This window comes from Urocitellus parryii, chromosome 2 (genome assembly GCF_045843805.1).
Source record: "Urocitellus parryii isolate mUroPar1 chromosome 2, mUroPar1.hap1, whole genome shotgun sequence".
NCBI classification, from domain to species: domain Eukaryota; kingdom Metazoa; phylum Chordata; class Mammalia; order Rodentia; family Sciuridae; genus Urocitellus; species Urocitellus parryii.
In genome coordinates this window covers 117,738,844-117,755,160 of record NC_135532.1, presented here as the reverse complement: position 1 = coordinate 117,755,160, position 16,317 = coordinate 117,738,844, and the positions used below count along the sequence as shown (strand labels likewise).

General features: G+C 41.9%; 1 protein-coding gene across 17 annotated transcripts in view; it reads left to right on the top strand.

The window, feature by feature from the left end:
• Mbnl1 (muscleblind like splicing regulator 1) overlaps positions 1–16,317 on the top strand; it is a 161,413-nt gene that overhangs the window by 19,414 nt on the left and 125,682 nt on the right. For 2 of the 17 annotated variants that reach the window (XM_026408165.2, XM_026408163.2), the window contains exon 2: positions 8,654–9,653. The exons of 10 other annotated variants lie outside the window; for them this stretch is intronic. In XM_026408165.2, coding sequence (XP_026263950.1) covers positions 9,480–9,653 — 174 coding nt within the window. In that variant the 5' untranslated portion in view covers positions 8,654–9,479. Of the gene's footprint in view, positions 1–8,093; positions 8,498–8,653; positions 9,654–12,287; positions 12,476–16,317 lie in introns of those variants that run through there. 5 more of the 17 variants (XM_026408162.2, XM_026408166.2, XM_026408167.2 and 2 more) reach the window with 5 other exon arrangements.

Here is a 16,317-nt window from a genome sequence, read left to right as displayed (position 1 = left end):
TAAGATGTATACTATTAAAAGCACTCATATATAAGCATAATTTTTCATATGCAAATGCAGCATTGCCTAAAATAGTAAAATATCTAAGTTAAAGAAGTAGATATAGAATAATGTATAATTGTTAAAAAATAATTACATTGATAGATAGGTTTGTGTTGACATAGAAAGATCATTAGAGTGTTTTATATTTATACTTATACTGTAAAATAGCAACATGATTTGTTGTTATTAAACATTCCAGACCTAGTGAAGCATGGGAATTAGTGTGGAACCTTCCCCAAAGAATAGGAAAGGCATAGGGGAAAGAAACCCAAGTGGTCAGCACACCTCTCTGTCTTGACAGGCCTTACTCCTTTAGACCAGGGAAGAGCACCTGGCACCTGATTCGCTGTCATGAAACATTACTGTAAGCTATAATTTGAGATATTTTTTTTTAAAGAAAAGCTCACGTTAAACTGATCATCTAATTTTTGGTTATTTGGAATGCATTCATTTGATATTGGCATACTATTACGAGTGTGTTTGAAATCATTTGTTGAGCAGGTGATCTTCTAGATCAGATGTGTCAGTCAGTAGAAATGCCCACCCATCCACTGGCGTAAATAGACCGTGCAGTACCTGCATGGCTATGTATTTATAAAAAGTTCAGAATAAGAAATATGCTAGTGAAATAACAGAGACTTTTACTGATTATGTGGAAAGGAGGGAATGTGTGTGTGTTGTGTTGGCTCATGAGAAGTCTACTAATTCATCTTTTAAGGATGCATGTAAGTAATTCCACACTATGTTCACTCAAAAGTGGTTTTAGTCATTATGATTATTTTAGATCTTTGTATTTAATAATAATTTTTTATACTTTTCTCATAATGATTAATAATTAAGCAACTTATTTTGAGTAATCTTTAATAGAAGCCAGTAAATTCTTCCTGATTGAGTTTACTATGTTAGTTTTTAAATCAGACATTTTAGAAATTCAAGATCTATTTGTTAGAGTCAAGCTTTTATACTCAGATTTAGTTTTTAGTATTGAAAGCAGTTGCCACATTATATTTTTAGAAGTTTTATGAAGTATGGCAACAACTGATCCTAATAGAGATTAATTTCTATTTTGGGAGGGTTTTATACATTACTCTATATCTACTTCTTTAACTTAGATATTTTACTATTTTAGGCAATGCTGCATTTGCATTTCCATTTCTTCATATGTTTATTTTATTGTTTATTTTGGTACTTGGGATTGAACCCAAAGGGGTGCTTTACCACTGAGCTAAGTCTCCAGCCCTTTACATTTTTTATTTTTATTTGGTGTAAGGTATAGCTAAGTTTAAGTCCTTAAACCTGTGATCCTCCTGCCTCAGCATCCGAATAGCTGAGTAATATTATAGGTGTGTACCACTGCACCTGTGTGATTTCTACTTCATCTCAGTCAACTTGAGTCTGCTACAGTGGCAGCAGGAACAGGCTAATAGTGGAGAAGATCTTACCACCACTGGCTGTGAGAATGGCTTCTGTCTTGGAGGGAAGGTTGGACTAGTGGGGCAGAAGGGCACCAAGGGAGCAGCTTCAACTGATGCCTGTGGACAGGGGACTCTTTCCTCAGCTCTGGTGGAGCACCTCCGTGGTCACTCCTGAGCTGCAGTGGTGTCACTAGGGCAGCCTCAGAGACTCTGCTGCCACCCCCCAGGTAGTGAGGGACACATTCTAAGATGGGCTGATAGAAGTGTTATTATCAGCTCCATTGAGAAACAGGGTGACATTGTTCAACAGATAGAGAGGTGCATCATAAAAGTGAGACTTTAGCCCTTAGTCGGGTTGTCAAGGGTCTAAACTCATCTAGGTAAGCTGTAGGGTCATAGCCCATGATGGGGAGGGGCACTGTGAGGGGACACAGGACCATGGCGATGGCATTCCCTTGGGCAGTCAGGGTTTCCTCCGGCTCCTTTCACACTGATGGATTGTGGCTGCCTCCACATACCATTCTTCCTGAAAATCACCAGGATGGGGACATTGGTCTTTTCTGTGACTTAGCTCTTGAGTACAGAACAGCTTTGTTAACTCTGTGTGAGTCTGTGTTTTGATTTCTGACTGTTTTTCATTTTGAAATATTACTAGTTTTGGAAAGATCAGCTATGACTACCTGAGGCTAAAAAGATTATGCCGTTGTGTAATAGATGAGAGTAAATAAAACACCGAGGGAGTAGGGTTTCTCCTGAAGCACGTGAGGGTAGCACCGTGGTTTTCTCTCATTATTCCTCCGCGTAGACTCAGGGCAATGCTGAACACCGCCTGCTTGAATGTCATCAGGAAAATGCAAATGTTCTCTTCTTTTGCCAGAAATGAAGACTGGGTCTGTCAGAAATTTGCAGATAATTATTTAAATGTTTCAAATTTGCAAAGCCACACAAAACTGTTTTGAATTATTCTGTGGATAAGAAAATCTTATTTCAACTCACAATCCAGGAGGTATTTAAATGTTGTTCTATTTTAACTTCATTGCCTCCTGCTCTTTCGAGGGAGTGCCTTCCAGCGTGAATTCTCTTGGTTATAAAAGTGGCATTGCAGCTCAGTAAACTGTGCCCAGGTATCGGGATTCTTAGACCAGGCTTCAGATACACCAGGACAGACATCCTCTCATGTCCCAGGTGTGGGTGGCTTGCTTTCTGTGGATGAGATGCTGTTGTGTGATTAGCAGCTGCCTGTGCTCCAGGGATCCTGTGCTATGGCAGAGCAGGACAGGTAGTGGGACAGGTAGTGGGACAGGTAGCCACAGGTGCATGGCAATACTCTGCAGTTTTTCCTTCCTATGGCTCGTTATTGTTGGTGTGATGTTAGGCCTCTGTCTTTCATCAGGACTGGACTGGTGTTGGGAGGAGCAGAAGGTTGAGCCTTTGGACAGTGGCTGGAGAGGCCACTGGGGGGTACCCTTATGGTAGGGGCTGGCTGAAGGCCTGTGGAGGGCCAGCTAGGATCCCATGTGATGCCAGTGTAGCTGCTATAGTGGGGATAACCACCTGGTGACCCCAGACCTCAGGTGCTTCCTTGTGTTGCCTGAGGGAGGATTATTCAGAATTCACCTTCCACCCCTGTCTGGAGAGAAGCTTTGTGTTTCCTTTTGTCTCAAATGTAAACATTCTGATTTGAGTGGAGTACAATTAGTGGCCTCTGGAATTCTACTCTGGGGCCATGGCGCTTCACCTGACCATCCACCGCCCCCTGGTGACTTAGGGAACCAAGGCTGTGAGGGGGTCACACTTTGTGATCTTAGATGACTTACCTGTGTTCCTAGATGCACCTTCTTCCTCTGGGCAGCAGCCAGTCTGCCAGCCCAGCACAGTGGCGGTGTCTGGGTCGTTGCAAAACCTTATGACCGAAGGCCGTCTTTTCCTTAGTAGTGTTTCTAAAACTCCAGTCATCTACAGTCTCGTCCCCAGTCTCCGTGGTCTGCCAGGGCCTGCTCTCAGCCTTGCTCTTTTTATTGAATTTGAGCTTTTTTCTAAGCCGTCGAGCTGATGTGGTCACAGAACCTGCGAGCTGTTCTTTGCGTCCCATGGCATCTGTGAAACTAGTGTACTTTGCATGATACCTGCAAACATGTTGCGTTCCTGGGAGTGTGCTGACCCCTCACTAAGAAACGCCCATCTCAGCTCTTTGGCCAAAGGATGCTGAACACTGCTGAAGGCTACTTTGACCTCAGACCAGTTTTTCCCATCAAATAACTGACCGTGTTGTTCCCGATTCAGCACCTCAGCAGGGAGAGCTTTGGTGGACCAGCACCCAGGAGTGCTCAGGGGAGCATTTGCCTCCTGCGATCTTGGTTCATATTTGGGACCAGCCCTGAGCAAAATCGCTGGATGAGCAAACTTAGTTAGCTGAAGGGCTGTGTTGCTAATTATGGACTCATTGACATCAGTGATCCAGCGGGAGAAGTTAGGGGTTTGGGCAACGGGTCCCTTCTTGCCATCTCCAGACTTACTTGGTGAAGTTGACCTCACTGTCCAGTTAGATTAAAGCTTAGGGGGTGAGAGTCATCATGGAAGACTGCCCATTGGTACCCAGTTACCCTCTTGAGCACGTACCTGTCTCAACCTCAAGAGCTTATGAGAAGGGTCCCCAGATTCCTGCCTGAACTACTCAGGAGGAAGCTGGACCAGCCTGCCCACGTTTGGCCTGGAAGGACAAGAACAATCAGTAAACAGACGTGACTAAGAGATCTAAACTTGCTCACAGAGGCCACCCTGTTCTCAGAAGTAGAATCTCATTGCAGACCTGGTGCTGTCCTCCTCTTGCTCTGTGTGCATGTGGGTCTGGAAGGTGCTCAGACCAGGCCATCTAGCCCAGCACCTCAGTGCCCTTAGGGCATGACACTGGCCATGATGATACCTCTGTGAGCTCCATGATTTTCTTTTCTCTTTTACTTAATCCTTGCTCTTTTTCTTGGTTTTTCACCATCCCCATCATTTCACGTTGCATTTCTGTTTCCCCTACATCCGTCCTAAAGAAGAACACAAATGTGACTTCTCAAGAAGACATTAGTTCTTGGTTCCCAGGCAGAATATCGTGTTTGTAGAGTGTGTCACGTAAGGTGAGGAACTTGAGAATTTGGGGTTTGATAGGGGGTTAAACAGGGCTTGTTAAAAAGGCTTCAAAAGGTTTGATTTTCACTGCAAAACCGTTAACCTCCTCAAGCAATCTCTTTGTGATTGGGGAAGTTTATCATAATATGTTGAAGTACAGGTCATAGATTTACCTATTAGCCAATATCTGTAAAGTAGAAATATTTCCTTTAATAATCATTAAAAATAAAACAATTTTAGGGAAAAGATGTTTGTTAAGACTTGTCACAATCTGGATATTATCCACATGTTTTAAAACGTCCTCTATGTCTGTGGAACCAAAGCTTATTACCAGCTGAAGGCATCCTTTGAGAATTCAATATTGGTCTAAATTCTGTGAAATCTTAATTTTACTAAAACAGTTAATGCTGATTTCAAGTCTTCCCTGAAGTTCTTTTTTTGAATAAAGAAAAGGAATAAGAGATAATATTCCTATATCAGCAGTTCAGTCAGATCAGTTCGTAGGATAGAATCTGAATTTTGTGTGCAAAGTGCCTTACATCAGGGGCGGGTGCCCACAGCGTGGGATCCAGCAAGACCAGTAATACAGAGGGGTCACTGTCTGATCTGTCAGTGTGTGTGCCCAGCTAATGATAAATATTTTGATTCTCATCTATACTTATATCCTTTTTACAGTTAAATAGTATATGATGAACTTACAAACACATGTCTACAATATTTCCAAGAGCACTTTTTCAAATAGAATTTTTCTATTCCATAAAATAAAAGCAACCAAAACACTAATTTGTAAGCATTTTAGTAACTTTAGTATGCTTTGGGCTGAGCCGCAGCCTCAAGGAGCCTGTTACGTGGCAGAAAGGAGAAACGGTGCACTCTTGAAGGCAGTTTTGTCATTGTACTTAGATATAGCCACCAGTGCAGCTGTGCAGGTCTCTTTACTGGTACCGCTTGTTTGGACCCCATGGATCATGACGGCAAATTTCCTCAGAATTGGGGACACATCCTCATGTTCATGTTTATTCCAGAGCAAACTTCATTTACCAAACATGTTAAAAGGTTTGTTGTACTCCAGGATCTGGGGAGTGGGGTTATTGCGGGAGTCCACATGTTGTCAGGGAGTTGATCATCACCAAGGGGCCATAGGAAGAGGTCCAGGTTCTGAACATGGTGAGGTTTAGTATTGAGGCCCAGCCTTCAGAGATGGTGGGATCTGATAGCTGCTTAAGCAAGGGGGAGGGATTTGCCATGTTGCGGGGGGCGGAACCACACATGAAGCCCCAGGAGAGTGTAGTGGGCAGCCCTGTGCCTCTGCCAGAAGAGGGTGCAGTGGGAGGAGCTACAGAGTAGCCTGTCAGCTCATGCCAGGGAAAGGTCCAAGGCAAAGAGTGGAAGTGGTGGCCTCAGAGGTTCTGGAAAGACAGAGGCTGCCCTCAACTCTGGATGTTGGCCTCGCTGAATAGTGAAGTTCAGGGTCTGGAAGTCAGACCCAGAGAGGAGAGAACAGAAAGACTTTGGACACTGGGCATGATAGGTGGAAAGTAGTAGGGAGCGCAGGGTGTGCAGCCCAGGCAGCTTCCCCTGAGCCAGAGAGAAGGAGCTGCTTCCTAGAGGGCTGCATGTGTGAGGGGAGGAAAGGACAGTACCTGAGAAGGACCCAGCAAGGTGGATGTTCGCAGAAGGTCACCTGGACAGGAAGGGGAGAGTGCTGGAGGCTGAGAAGCAGGATGAGGGTTTCAAGTCAGGTGAGCAGCAGGTCAGAGAACGAGAATCCAGCTCAGCGGCCGCTGTTGTGACCATGACGTATCTGTGATGTATGAGCTCGTATGCCTTGATAGGGAGGAAAGCATGAAGAGGGCCTTGGGAGTGAAGATGTAGGAAAGTCGCTATTTGGAACGAGAGAGGGAACTGTCCAAGGCCCAGGGAAGAACCCTCGACAAAGGGAGGGTCTAAGTAAGTGACCCTGGAGCATAATAATTTATAAAGGCTGGTTCTGTGTTTTTGTTTTATTTATTTATTTTTTGGTACTGGGGATTGAACTCAGGGGTTCTCAACCACTGAACCATATTCCCAGCCCATATTTGTATTTTATTTAGAGACAAGATCTCAATGAATTGCTTAGGGCCTAGGTAAGTTGCTGACTTTGAACTTGTGGTCCTCTCGCCTCAGCCTCCCGAGCTGCTGGGATCAGAGGTGTGCATCACCGCGCCTCGCCTGTGCCTATGTTTTTAAGAGTGTGTTTTCATACTTGGGTGTGTTTATGCATAAGTGTACACGTGTATGTATATTTTCATGCCCTATAGGTGATCTCAGTCCTAATGTAGTAGTTGATTATTTAATCTACAGGTCGTTGAGTAATGCTAAATGCACAGCAAAGATTCAGGAAGGTAGACACAGCTTAGGGCTTTTGACTGGAAATAACTTGGATTTTATAGAATCAGGCATTAGGACCTGAAAATGTTTTTTTGAAAAGAAACATTTCTGAATACTTGGATGAGTTGGTTCTTATATCCCTCTCAAAAGTTTTCGTTGAGGGAAAGGGGAAATACTGCGGAGTGATATTGGCTAAATTGTTATATTTGTGTGTGTACAAATACGCAACACAATCCCACCATTATGTACAACTATAATGCACCAATAAAAATATGGAAAAGTAAAAGTAAAAATGTTTTGGTCTTGCTACAGTGTTTTCCAAGTAGTTTTGGAAGATAGGTTAAATTATATTTTTAAAGTTACTGTTGAGAACTAAAGTATTAATCTTAAAAAAATTGAAGTTTAGTAATATTCACAACTTTAATGTATATTTGTATTCTATATTTTATGTTCTAATTCCCCAAATTATAAATATACAAAATACCAGTCTACCTGTTTGGCCCAAGAAGCACTCCTTTGGAATGTGAGATTTAGTTTCTGAAGCCTAATTTTCTTCATTAGCAACATTGAAAAGTTAGGAAAATAAAAGCTTTTTTTTTTTTTTTTTTAACTAGTAAAATTTTCTGAAAGTTTTTCATCCTGATTGAAATAGAAAATCAGTTGTCAGGCGTCTGTACCCTTGTCTAAGGAGTGGTCTCAGGTGTCCAGGGAGCAGACCCTGGGTGCTGCCCTGCCCTCTTCCAGTGCCCCTGAACTGCTGCTTAGGTGCTGGCTGCCCGGTCGATTGCTCTCCTAATATTTAATGTTTCTGCGATGGAATCACTTTCTCCCCTGAGTTGACTTGGGATTTGCCAGACGCACTGACAACACTGCACTCCTTATTTTCGCCACATGACCTCAGCTTCTGCTTTAAAAGTGTTGGAATAAAGGATGCTTTTGTTCCTATCTCGCCTCCTGTGATATATGGACGAAGTGTCTGCGGGCTGAATGGAATAGTTCTACAGTAGGAGGCTGCCTTCAGCTCAGGGGCTGGCCTGGGCTCCGAAGGAAGTGAATCGGATAGGTCAGGAGAACGTACCATTTGTAAACACCCCTTTCCTTTTTTATTCACGTGTCAGGACAGCAGCAGCAGGCTGTTCAGCCCTCCCTGCGCAGAGCAGAGGAGCAGCCGGGAAGTGAGCTGCAGTTTTTAAACCTTGCCTTTTAATCCCCGGTAGTGATCTTCAAGGGCTTGGGCTCCTGTTAGGAGCTGTTTTGAAACTAACATGGTTTAGTCCACTAACTGCATGTTGGGTAAATTCAAAACCCACATGCTCGTCCTCTTGCAGTGGAATAAGTCACATCTGATGGACATTTTCTGTGCTTATAGCATAGTAATGAACGTCTGACAGGCGCGACCTTTCATAAGACAACCCACACTATTGGCTTTCTGCCCAGAATATTGCTGCAACACTATCTGTGATTGGTTATCTCTCTATCATGCATTGCTTCACAAGGGGAAACGGCCCCTTTTTTTAATAAATCTACGATGGCTGGCTGCAATATGCCTCACTGTAAGTATTTGTGTGTGTGTGTTTATGTGTGTGTGTGGGAGAGAGAGGCAGAGTTTGAAAATTACTTAGTCTGGTATCACATGGCAAGGTTGTGATACTGTAGGACAGCAGTGAAGTGCTACTTAGTAAATCTTAACCTATCTCTTTTTTCTACAGGTTGGTACTAAGAAGTGCCTTTCCTGACGTCTCTGCTGCTTGGAACCGCTTCTAGAGCAGTCTCTGCTTTTGCCTTGCTTGCTGCCAGCTAGACTGTGACGACAGCACATCCACCCTCCACCTCTGCCCAGACACCCCCATTTCTACTTATAATCAAGAGAAAAGCTCTAAGTATCTGGCATTGCCCTAGGCTGCTTTAGTTTTAAAAGAAAAGTTTGCTGAAAAAGTAAGATATCTTCTGCCAGGAAATCAAGGAGGAAAACAAAATCATTTTCTCGATTTTGCTCTAAACTGCTGCATCTGTCTATGCCAAACTAATCAATACCGATTGCACCACCAACTCCATTGCAAATTCAGCTGTGAGGAGATTCCCTTTCAGACAACTTTGCTGAAAGCAGCTTGGAAATTCGGTGTCAAAGGGTCTGCCACGTTTTCATGCTTGCATTTTGGGCTCCAAATTGGCACTGGGAAGGGGTAACCGAGAGCACAAGGCTGATTCCAGGCCCTACTTTTAAACGTTCATCTACTTACAATCCTAGTATTTCTCTGAAAACCAAAACCTCTTTGAATTAACAGTTTCGTGCTGTGAATTTCTCGTGGGAGATCTTTTCCTTGATATCGACAACACAGTTTTCCATGTACTTTTAAAACAGGGAGTGGGGGAAATATTTTGGAGGGGAAATTTTCATCATCATTTTACAGTTTTATCAGTTCATTGTTTTTTTTTGGGGGGGGGGTTGTTGCTTTTTTTTTTTCTTTTCTTTTTTCCCGGGGGGTCGGGTTTGTTGGTTTCACTGAAAAATTTAACTACCTGTAAAATCTAAACATGGCTGTTAGTGTCACACCAATTCGGGACACAAAATGGCTAACACTGGAAGTATGTAGAGAGTTTCAAAGGGGGACTTGCTCACGGCCAGACACGGAATGTAAATTTGCACATCCTTCGAAAAGCTGCCAAGTTGAAAATGGACGAGTAATCGCCTGCTTTGATTCATTGAAAGTGAGTAAACATTCTATTATTTTAAGGATATGCAATAATTGAATACAGTCCTCTGACCTGGGAATTGGGGGTTGCTTTATTGATAGTCCTACGGATGTTCTTATGATGATGTTGGGCTGGGAACTTTGTTAGATGATAGCACCAGGCAACTTTGCTCAAAGCAGATTGGAAATTCAATGTCAAAGAGTCTGCCACATTTTTTGTGCCAAACTTTGTCTAGCCAACTCTGTTGTGAATAACTTTTAAATTTTATTTATTTATTTATTTAATCGGTCCTTTTAGTTCCATGCCTTTTTTTCTGGAGCAGAAAGTGTTGATGTATGTTTACTTCCTAATGGAAACACAGTATCTGTTCTGGATGGTAAATGTGGAGACGTATGTTTGGCATGTGCAGACCTTATATGGTGAGGGTCTCACAATAGCTGAATGGAGATGATTTGCCTGTGTTGGCATAGGAACTGCCCTGTGGTCAAAGAACGGTAGATTTTAAATCAGTTAATTGTACATAGAGATTTTTTTTCAGTTTTTTTTTTTTTTTTTTTACTATTTTGAAAAGTTGGATTCTCTTTATTTTATGGGCATATTATTTTAAGGTAGAAGTCTTGCATTTTGTGGAAAATATAACTAGAAGTGAGAGCCAGAACTTTTGCTACAGTACCTTATTTGTGGCACAAGCTTTGTTGATAATGAATTTTATAGATAAGTGGAAACTCAGAAGTCCAGTTATTCATTGGATTTTTTTCAGCCTCAAAAATTCTAGTTTGAAGGAACTTAGCAGTTGATTTTATGTTAGATCCTTATTAGTTTTTATTTGTAACAGTCTTAGTTAGAAATGTTAAAAGTTAGCTTTTGTGGGCCCTGGAATACTAAAAGATTTACTTAAGCCTTTCTTGACATTCAAAAATGTCATTAGATTTGCAATCCAGGTATCAGATTTGGAAATGTGACTTGTGAAAGGTAGCATTCTTGTCTTTATTTTGACACACAAGATCAAGACTAGAAATGTTTTCTTAGTACACTCAACCTATTTAATCAGATTGTTTTTTTAATGCCAACAATGGTTAATTAATTAAACGTTTGAGGAGGGGATCAGTCTCATATCTACCCTTATACAGATGTGAAAGTGTCGAAGATCCAGCTTGTCTTTTAAAAAATAAATAGTGCTTTAATAATACTTCTAAAAACAATATCAGGGTGAGTTATGAGTTAACTGTTTCAGTCAACTGCTTCTTGATCCACCTTGGGCTGCTTACTCTGCTAAAGTTTTTGCCAAAGATTCCAAGGATATCATCTTCAGAGTAGGATAAAATTGAGACATTAACAACCACAGAAATATCTTGAGATGTTAGGTTGTTCTTAATGTCATAGCCCTGAGATCAATAAGCACAAGTTGTAAATTACTCTCGGGCCTTCCCCCCTTTCCTTTGAAAGGCGTGGATGAAGGGCACAGTGGTTGTACTTTCCTGAACACGTATTCCTAAATTCATGCTGACCGAATTCAGGTGTAATTAGAGATGGGGACCCGTAAAATAAGGGCCAAAGGGCTAATTGCTCTTCTCGATAACCAGCTGTGTCCATAAGTGACCCTGTTTTGACCCAATTACTGGTAAACCCAGTCTTTAATCCTATAGACGTTTGCTGGTGCATTTGTAGCTGCAAAGGGAAGGACATTAAATTTGGCTGTGACATTGAGTGGTTTCGCAGAAGACCTGCCCTCCACAGCGTCTGGAAACATTGTGAAACATTAATATTCAGTTGCTATTTTTCCATCTGAAAATATTTTTGTAGTTGCTGCTCACTTGTGGCCAGGGAACAGTTCCCCTTTGAGCTGAGCGGCGGCATCGCTCAATGACAGACTGTGTCACTGACGGGATCCAACTGCCACATCAGGGGCTCTGTTAGCTGACAGGCGGTTTCAAGATTTTAAGTTTATTGATGACATGCATTCACTGTAAGCAGCCAATCAACGTAAACTTTGTCCTTTGTCTAAGAGAAACTGAAATCTGTGTTGTCTAAAACTTGGTAAAATATCTGGGGCTTGAGTCAAAGGAGAAGAGAGTAAACATAAGTTTATTTATGGTGGAGCTTCGTCATCAGGACAGCAGCTCCTTAAATGTTGGCGACATAACTATAGTAAGAGTGAATTAGGACGATTTTGAATCTGCAGTAAAATGCTCATGCCTGAAAGACCATGTCTCATGTATATACATTATAACTGGTGCACGGTGTGATCTTTTAAACAGTGTTGAAAACGCTACCTTTTAGATGATAGCCTCCCTGTCTTCGGTTTTGTGGCTAAAATAGATCAAAAACATATTTTAAAACAGTTCAAGTAACTGTGACTCATGCTTGAAGTTCTGAAATTTGGGAGCCTGGCGCGGGTTCTGTGCCAGTAACCACTAGATGGCTTGCATTGTCTCAGTGAGCACAAGGAATTCAGAAAGCTCCGCATATCCCGACTTCTTCAGCAAAATGTGCCCTGTGTGTTCCTGCAGTCCATAGTCCAGCCTCTGTGAGTTCTTGAGCCACGAGATGGAGGTGGCCTGTGTAATCTGCTATTTTTAGAAAGTTAGGAAAGCAAACCAAATACTCTCTGAGAGGACCCTGTGAAATGGCTGTCCCCTTCAGCTGTGCCGTGGCAGGCTTTGGCCAGGCTCCCGGCTGACTTACATCCACGGCAGACTTCTTGTTAGGAGAATTTGCTCCATTAAAAAACACAAGTTAAACACAACAAGAAAGTATTTATTTATCTAAAATCAGTTGGCACGATACTGAAGATGATAGGAAGAAAGTTAGCTGAGGATATTTCAGTTGGCATTCTGGTGAGTTTAAGTTGCAAAAAAATAACATTGAATATACAACAGGGAAAACATAAAAATCTGTAACAATAAATGTGTTGCTAAGTAAAATGGTTGTACATGGTAATGAGGAATGTATATATGGAGTGTGTGTGTGTGTGTGTGTGTGTGTGTGGTGAAACAGAATGAGTTGCAGTGAGTGTAGTATAACAACCAGTATTTTAAGCACTTAATTTCTCTCATTAGTTTTGCTTTTAGATTTGGAGTTCTTGTTCACAGTCCTTAAAAGAGTACGTTCCATCTGAGGCTCTGCATGTTTACATGCTGTAGTTTTGCGTGTTTTACTTACTTCAGAAATCTAGGACATTTGAAACATGTATTGTTTTATGCTGATGAGGAATTTTCCTGCTTATGGCTTATGAAAGGAGTACCAAGAGAGAGAAAAAATAGGAATTAAAAATGCCAGTCTTACAAGCCATCTTTAGAATGTCATATATAAGAAACAATATTTTAGATAATAACTGATTATGGTTACCTATTTTCTTCAGTCATGACCTTTCAAATTTAGGGAGTATATGTAAAGAGAGCCTACAAAATGTTTTTTTAATGTGATGTTGAATTTGTTATATTCTTGAAAATTAGACTTTTATTATATGATCGACAGAAATGGAGACTTATTGTTGAATGACTTGTTTTCTTTCAAATATCCATTCACTTTTCAGTGCTGGGAGGGAGGGAGAATAAACCTTTATGTTTAACTATATGTCTTCAAAAAAATCTATCAAAACTCATTTTTCTTGAAACTTCAGTAACTTGTTCTCTTATCAAACTAAACAATTTCATTTAAGATAATTAAACTTTCATTTTGCTATTATACATGTCTGTGTGTGTGTGTGTGTGTGTGTGTGTGTGTGTGTGTGTGTAGTCTATCTATATTTATCTCCCCTGATGAGATCTATCATCTTTCTTATGTATTTATCTCCCTCCCCTTACAAGGACTATCTGTCTGTCTCCCTTGATGAGATCTAACATCTGTTTGTCTGTCTATCTATCTAGCTATTTCCCTCCTCTGACAAGATCTGTCTATGTTCCCTGATGAGATCTATCATCTGTGTGTCTGTTTGTCTGTCTATATAATCTCTCTCTCCCTCCCCTGAGGAGATTGTTGTAGATACAGCAGAAATCAGATTCTCTCTCTCTTTCCCTCCCCACCTGACAAGATTTGTCTGTCTCCCTTGATGAGATAGATCATCTCTTTGTCTGTCTGTCTCTTTCTCCTTCGCTCCTCTGAGAAGGTTGTTGTAGACAAAGCAGAAATCAGATGCCACTGCACAGTGGCATGGGATCTGGGCATTGACCTGGGACAGCATATGAAGTCTAGAAGTTGGGCTTTGAGGCTCACAGAGGTGCATTAGGTAAAGGACCAGCTCAGTGCAGAAAGGAACCTAGTCTCTGGGTGTCCCATGTGGGCTAGATGGCATATATGGAGGATAGGAAGTGGTCCCAAAGGTGTTCTCAGCTAATTCTTGGAGTTGCTTCTGTTACTGCACAGGGTTCTTCAACCCAGTGACTGCCTGTATTGCCTCTGTTGCTGAGCCTCAACACGGTCTTTTCCTGTATTTGTGACCAAGTTTAACAGTAACCCTGACAGAAGGGTATCTGAGAATTCTAGATACAACATCCTCTTTCAAATTAAAATGTTCATCCAGTAGGTGCCTAATTGGAATAGCTGTTACTGAGTGTTTTGTTTGTTTGGTTTTTGCCAGTGATGTCTCCACATGACATTAAAGCTTTTCTCATAGTTACATGTGGCTCTTTGGGCACATGTTCAATGTGCCTCTCAGTGATGGGTTGACACGGCAGATCCTTGTCTCCCATATCTTTGGAGATGAGTTCATAGGAGGCATGGCGAGCACCATGGTGCTCAGTGCACAAGTGCCACTCACACTTGGTCAGCAGAATCCTCACACCTCTGAAGAGCTGTGCATGTGCCCAGGGCCATCAGCTTTGACGGGGACCTTCTTAGCCAGGTCCTTGGTGGCTGCAGCTGCTTCAATAGACTCGGGCCTATGTTCATTTGCTGTTTATGCTCTTATAGTTAGAAAGTCTTTGAGAAAAGATTTCTAAGTGAATGGATGTCTTTAAAGTTATCGGACAAACAAATCTGTATTTTGAATGGCACTCTGTGAGGACAAGTGTAGACCCTGCAGTTGAGCCACTGCTTCTGCTTTGCCTTTTCTCCTTAAACCTCGCTTCAGTGTGTGCTGTACTAAGCTGTTGCGACCCAAGGCGCACAGGACTTTAGTGATTAGGCTCAGGTTAGTACTAGGACTTGAGCAGTTAGTGCTCGGGGTTTGCACACATCTAAAACTGCTCAGGGTCTGTCTGATTCCATGAAGAATTTGGAGTGGTCCAGGAGCTCAGAGCAGTCCATGGGGAGCTGAGAACAGTCCAGTGGGAGCTCAGAGCAGTCCACGAAGAGCTCAGAACAGTCCATGGGGGGCTCAGAGCAGTCCACGGAGAGCTCACAACAATCCGAAGAGAGCTCAGAGCAGTCCACGGGGAGCTCGAAACAGTCCCACAGCCAGGCTACTGCTAGGAGGGTCCATTCTGTGAGCAGCACACTCCTGTGGCCAGTCCAGGGTAGAGGAGAGACACTTGAGTGTTTCTGAGACCCCACAAAGGTACTTGGGGACTTTTTTTAGAAGCCAATCCTGTCACTTTCCTTGCCAGGGATAAGCACAGGATTGTGGCCATCAGCATGGCTAACCCGGTATCTTTCATGCTGAGCAGTGTCTGCCTTCCCACAGACATAGACAAAGCTGCTTATTTTCTTAAAAGATCCTATTGAAAAATTCGAGGCTCTTAAAAGTTTTTTTTTTTTTTTTTTTTTTTTTAAATTTCAACAGAAACACATTCTGTGTTTTTAGCTAGAGGAACAGTTTCCTATGTTGACATGTAGGCCAAAAATTAAGATAGTAGAAATGGGTAATCAGGTGACTTAACACTAGCGAGAGTTGTTAGCATACAGAAAACTGACTAAGGTGAAACCCCCTGGAATCTTGATGGAAATACTTACTGGGTTGAAGTGTAAGAGGTTATTGGAGTAGTGATTTCTCTGTGAACGTCACTGTAAATGAGATTAATTACAGGGAGGAATTCTTAATCTAATACTCAGTATACACTAAACTACTACAGAATTTTACCAAATATCATATTTCTTACATGTATCTAGTGCACATTTACGTATAGCATCATCCTTAACCCTCTGATGTATTTTTGGAAGATTTTCACTGGGAGATAAAATTTCATTTCTTGTTTTTTATGGTACAAGATTTTATGTTGTAAAAATCACTGGCGGTTATTAAACTGTCCAACTGACTTATCCCTTTTAGTTTGATTGACAGGCTGTCCCCGGGATGTCTTTGGACCTTGTCCATCTTTAACCTCTGTTCTTCCTGTGTTATCTGTAAGACCTTTCCAGCTCCTAGCTGTCCAGCCTCAGAACTGTTGGTTGTGAACCCTCTTTATTTTCCTCTCCACAGTCACACAGAATTCATTTACACATGTTGTTTGTAAAATATTAGATTCAGCATTGAGTAAGAGAGATACTTCATCCCTCCCGAGCATTTGGCATAAACAAATTAGGGGTTTATAATCCTTATCTAGGCCTGTTGGTGACTCCGTAGTCATTAGAATTCAGGTTCCTTCATCCTTAGTTCTGAGGCGTATTTGACTTCCAAATTCAGGCTTGCTTTAAACCTGTAAGATGGCTGCTGCAGCCCCAGCCATCATATCCTTGTTCTAGAAAATAGGAACAGGAAAGAGACAGAGGGACCTCAGTCCAATCCAGTCAGGATTCCTTT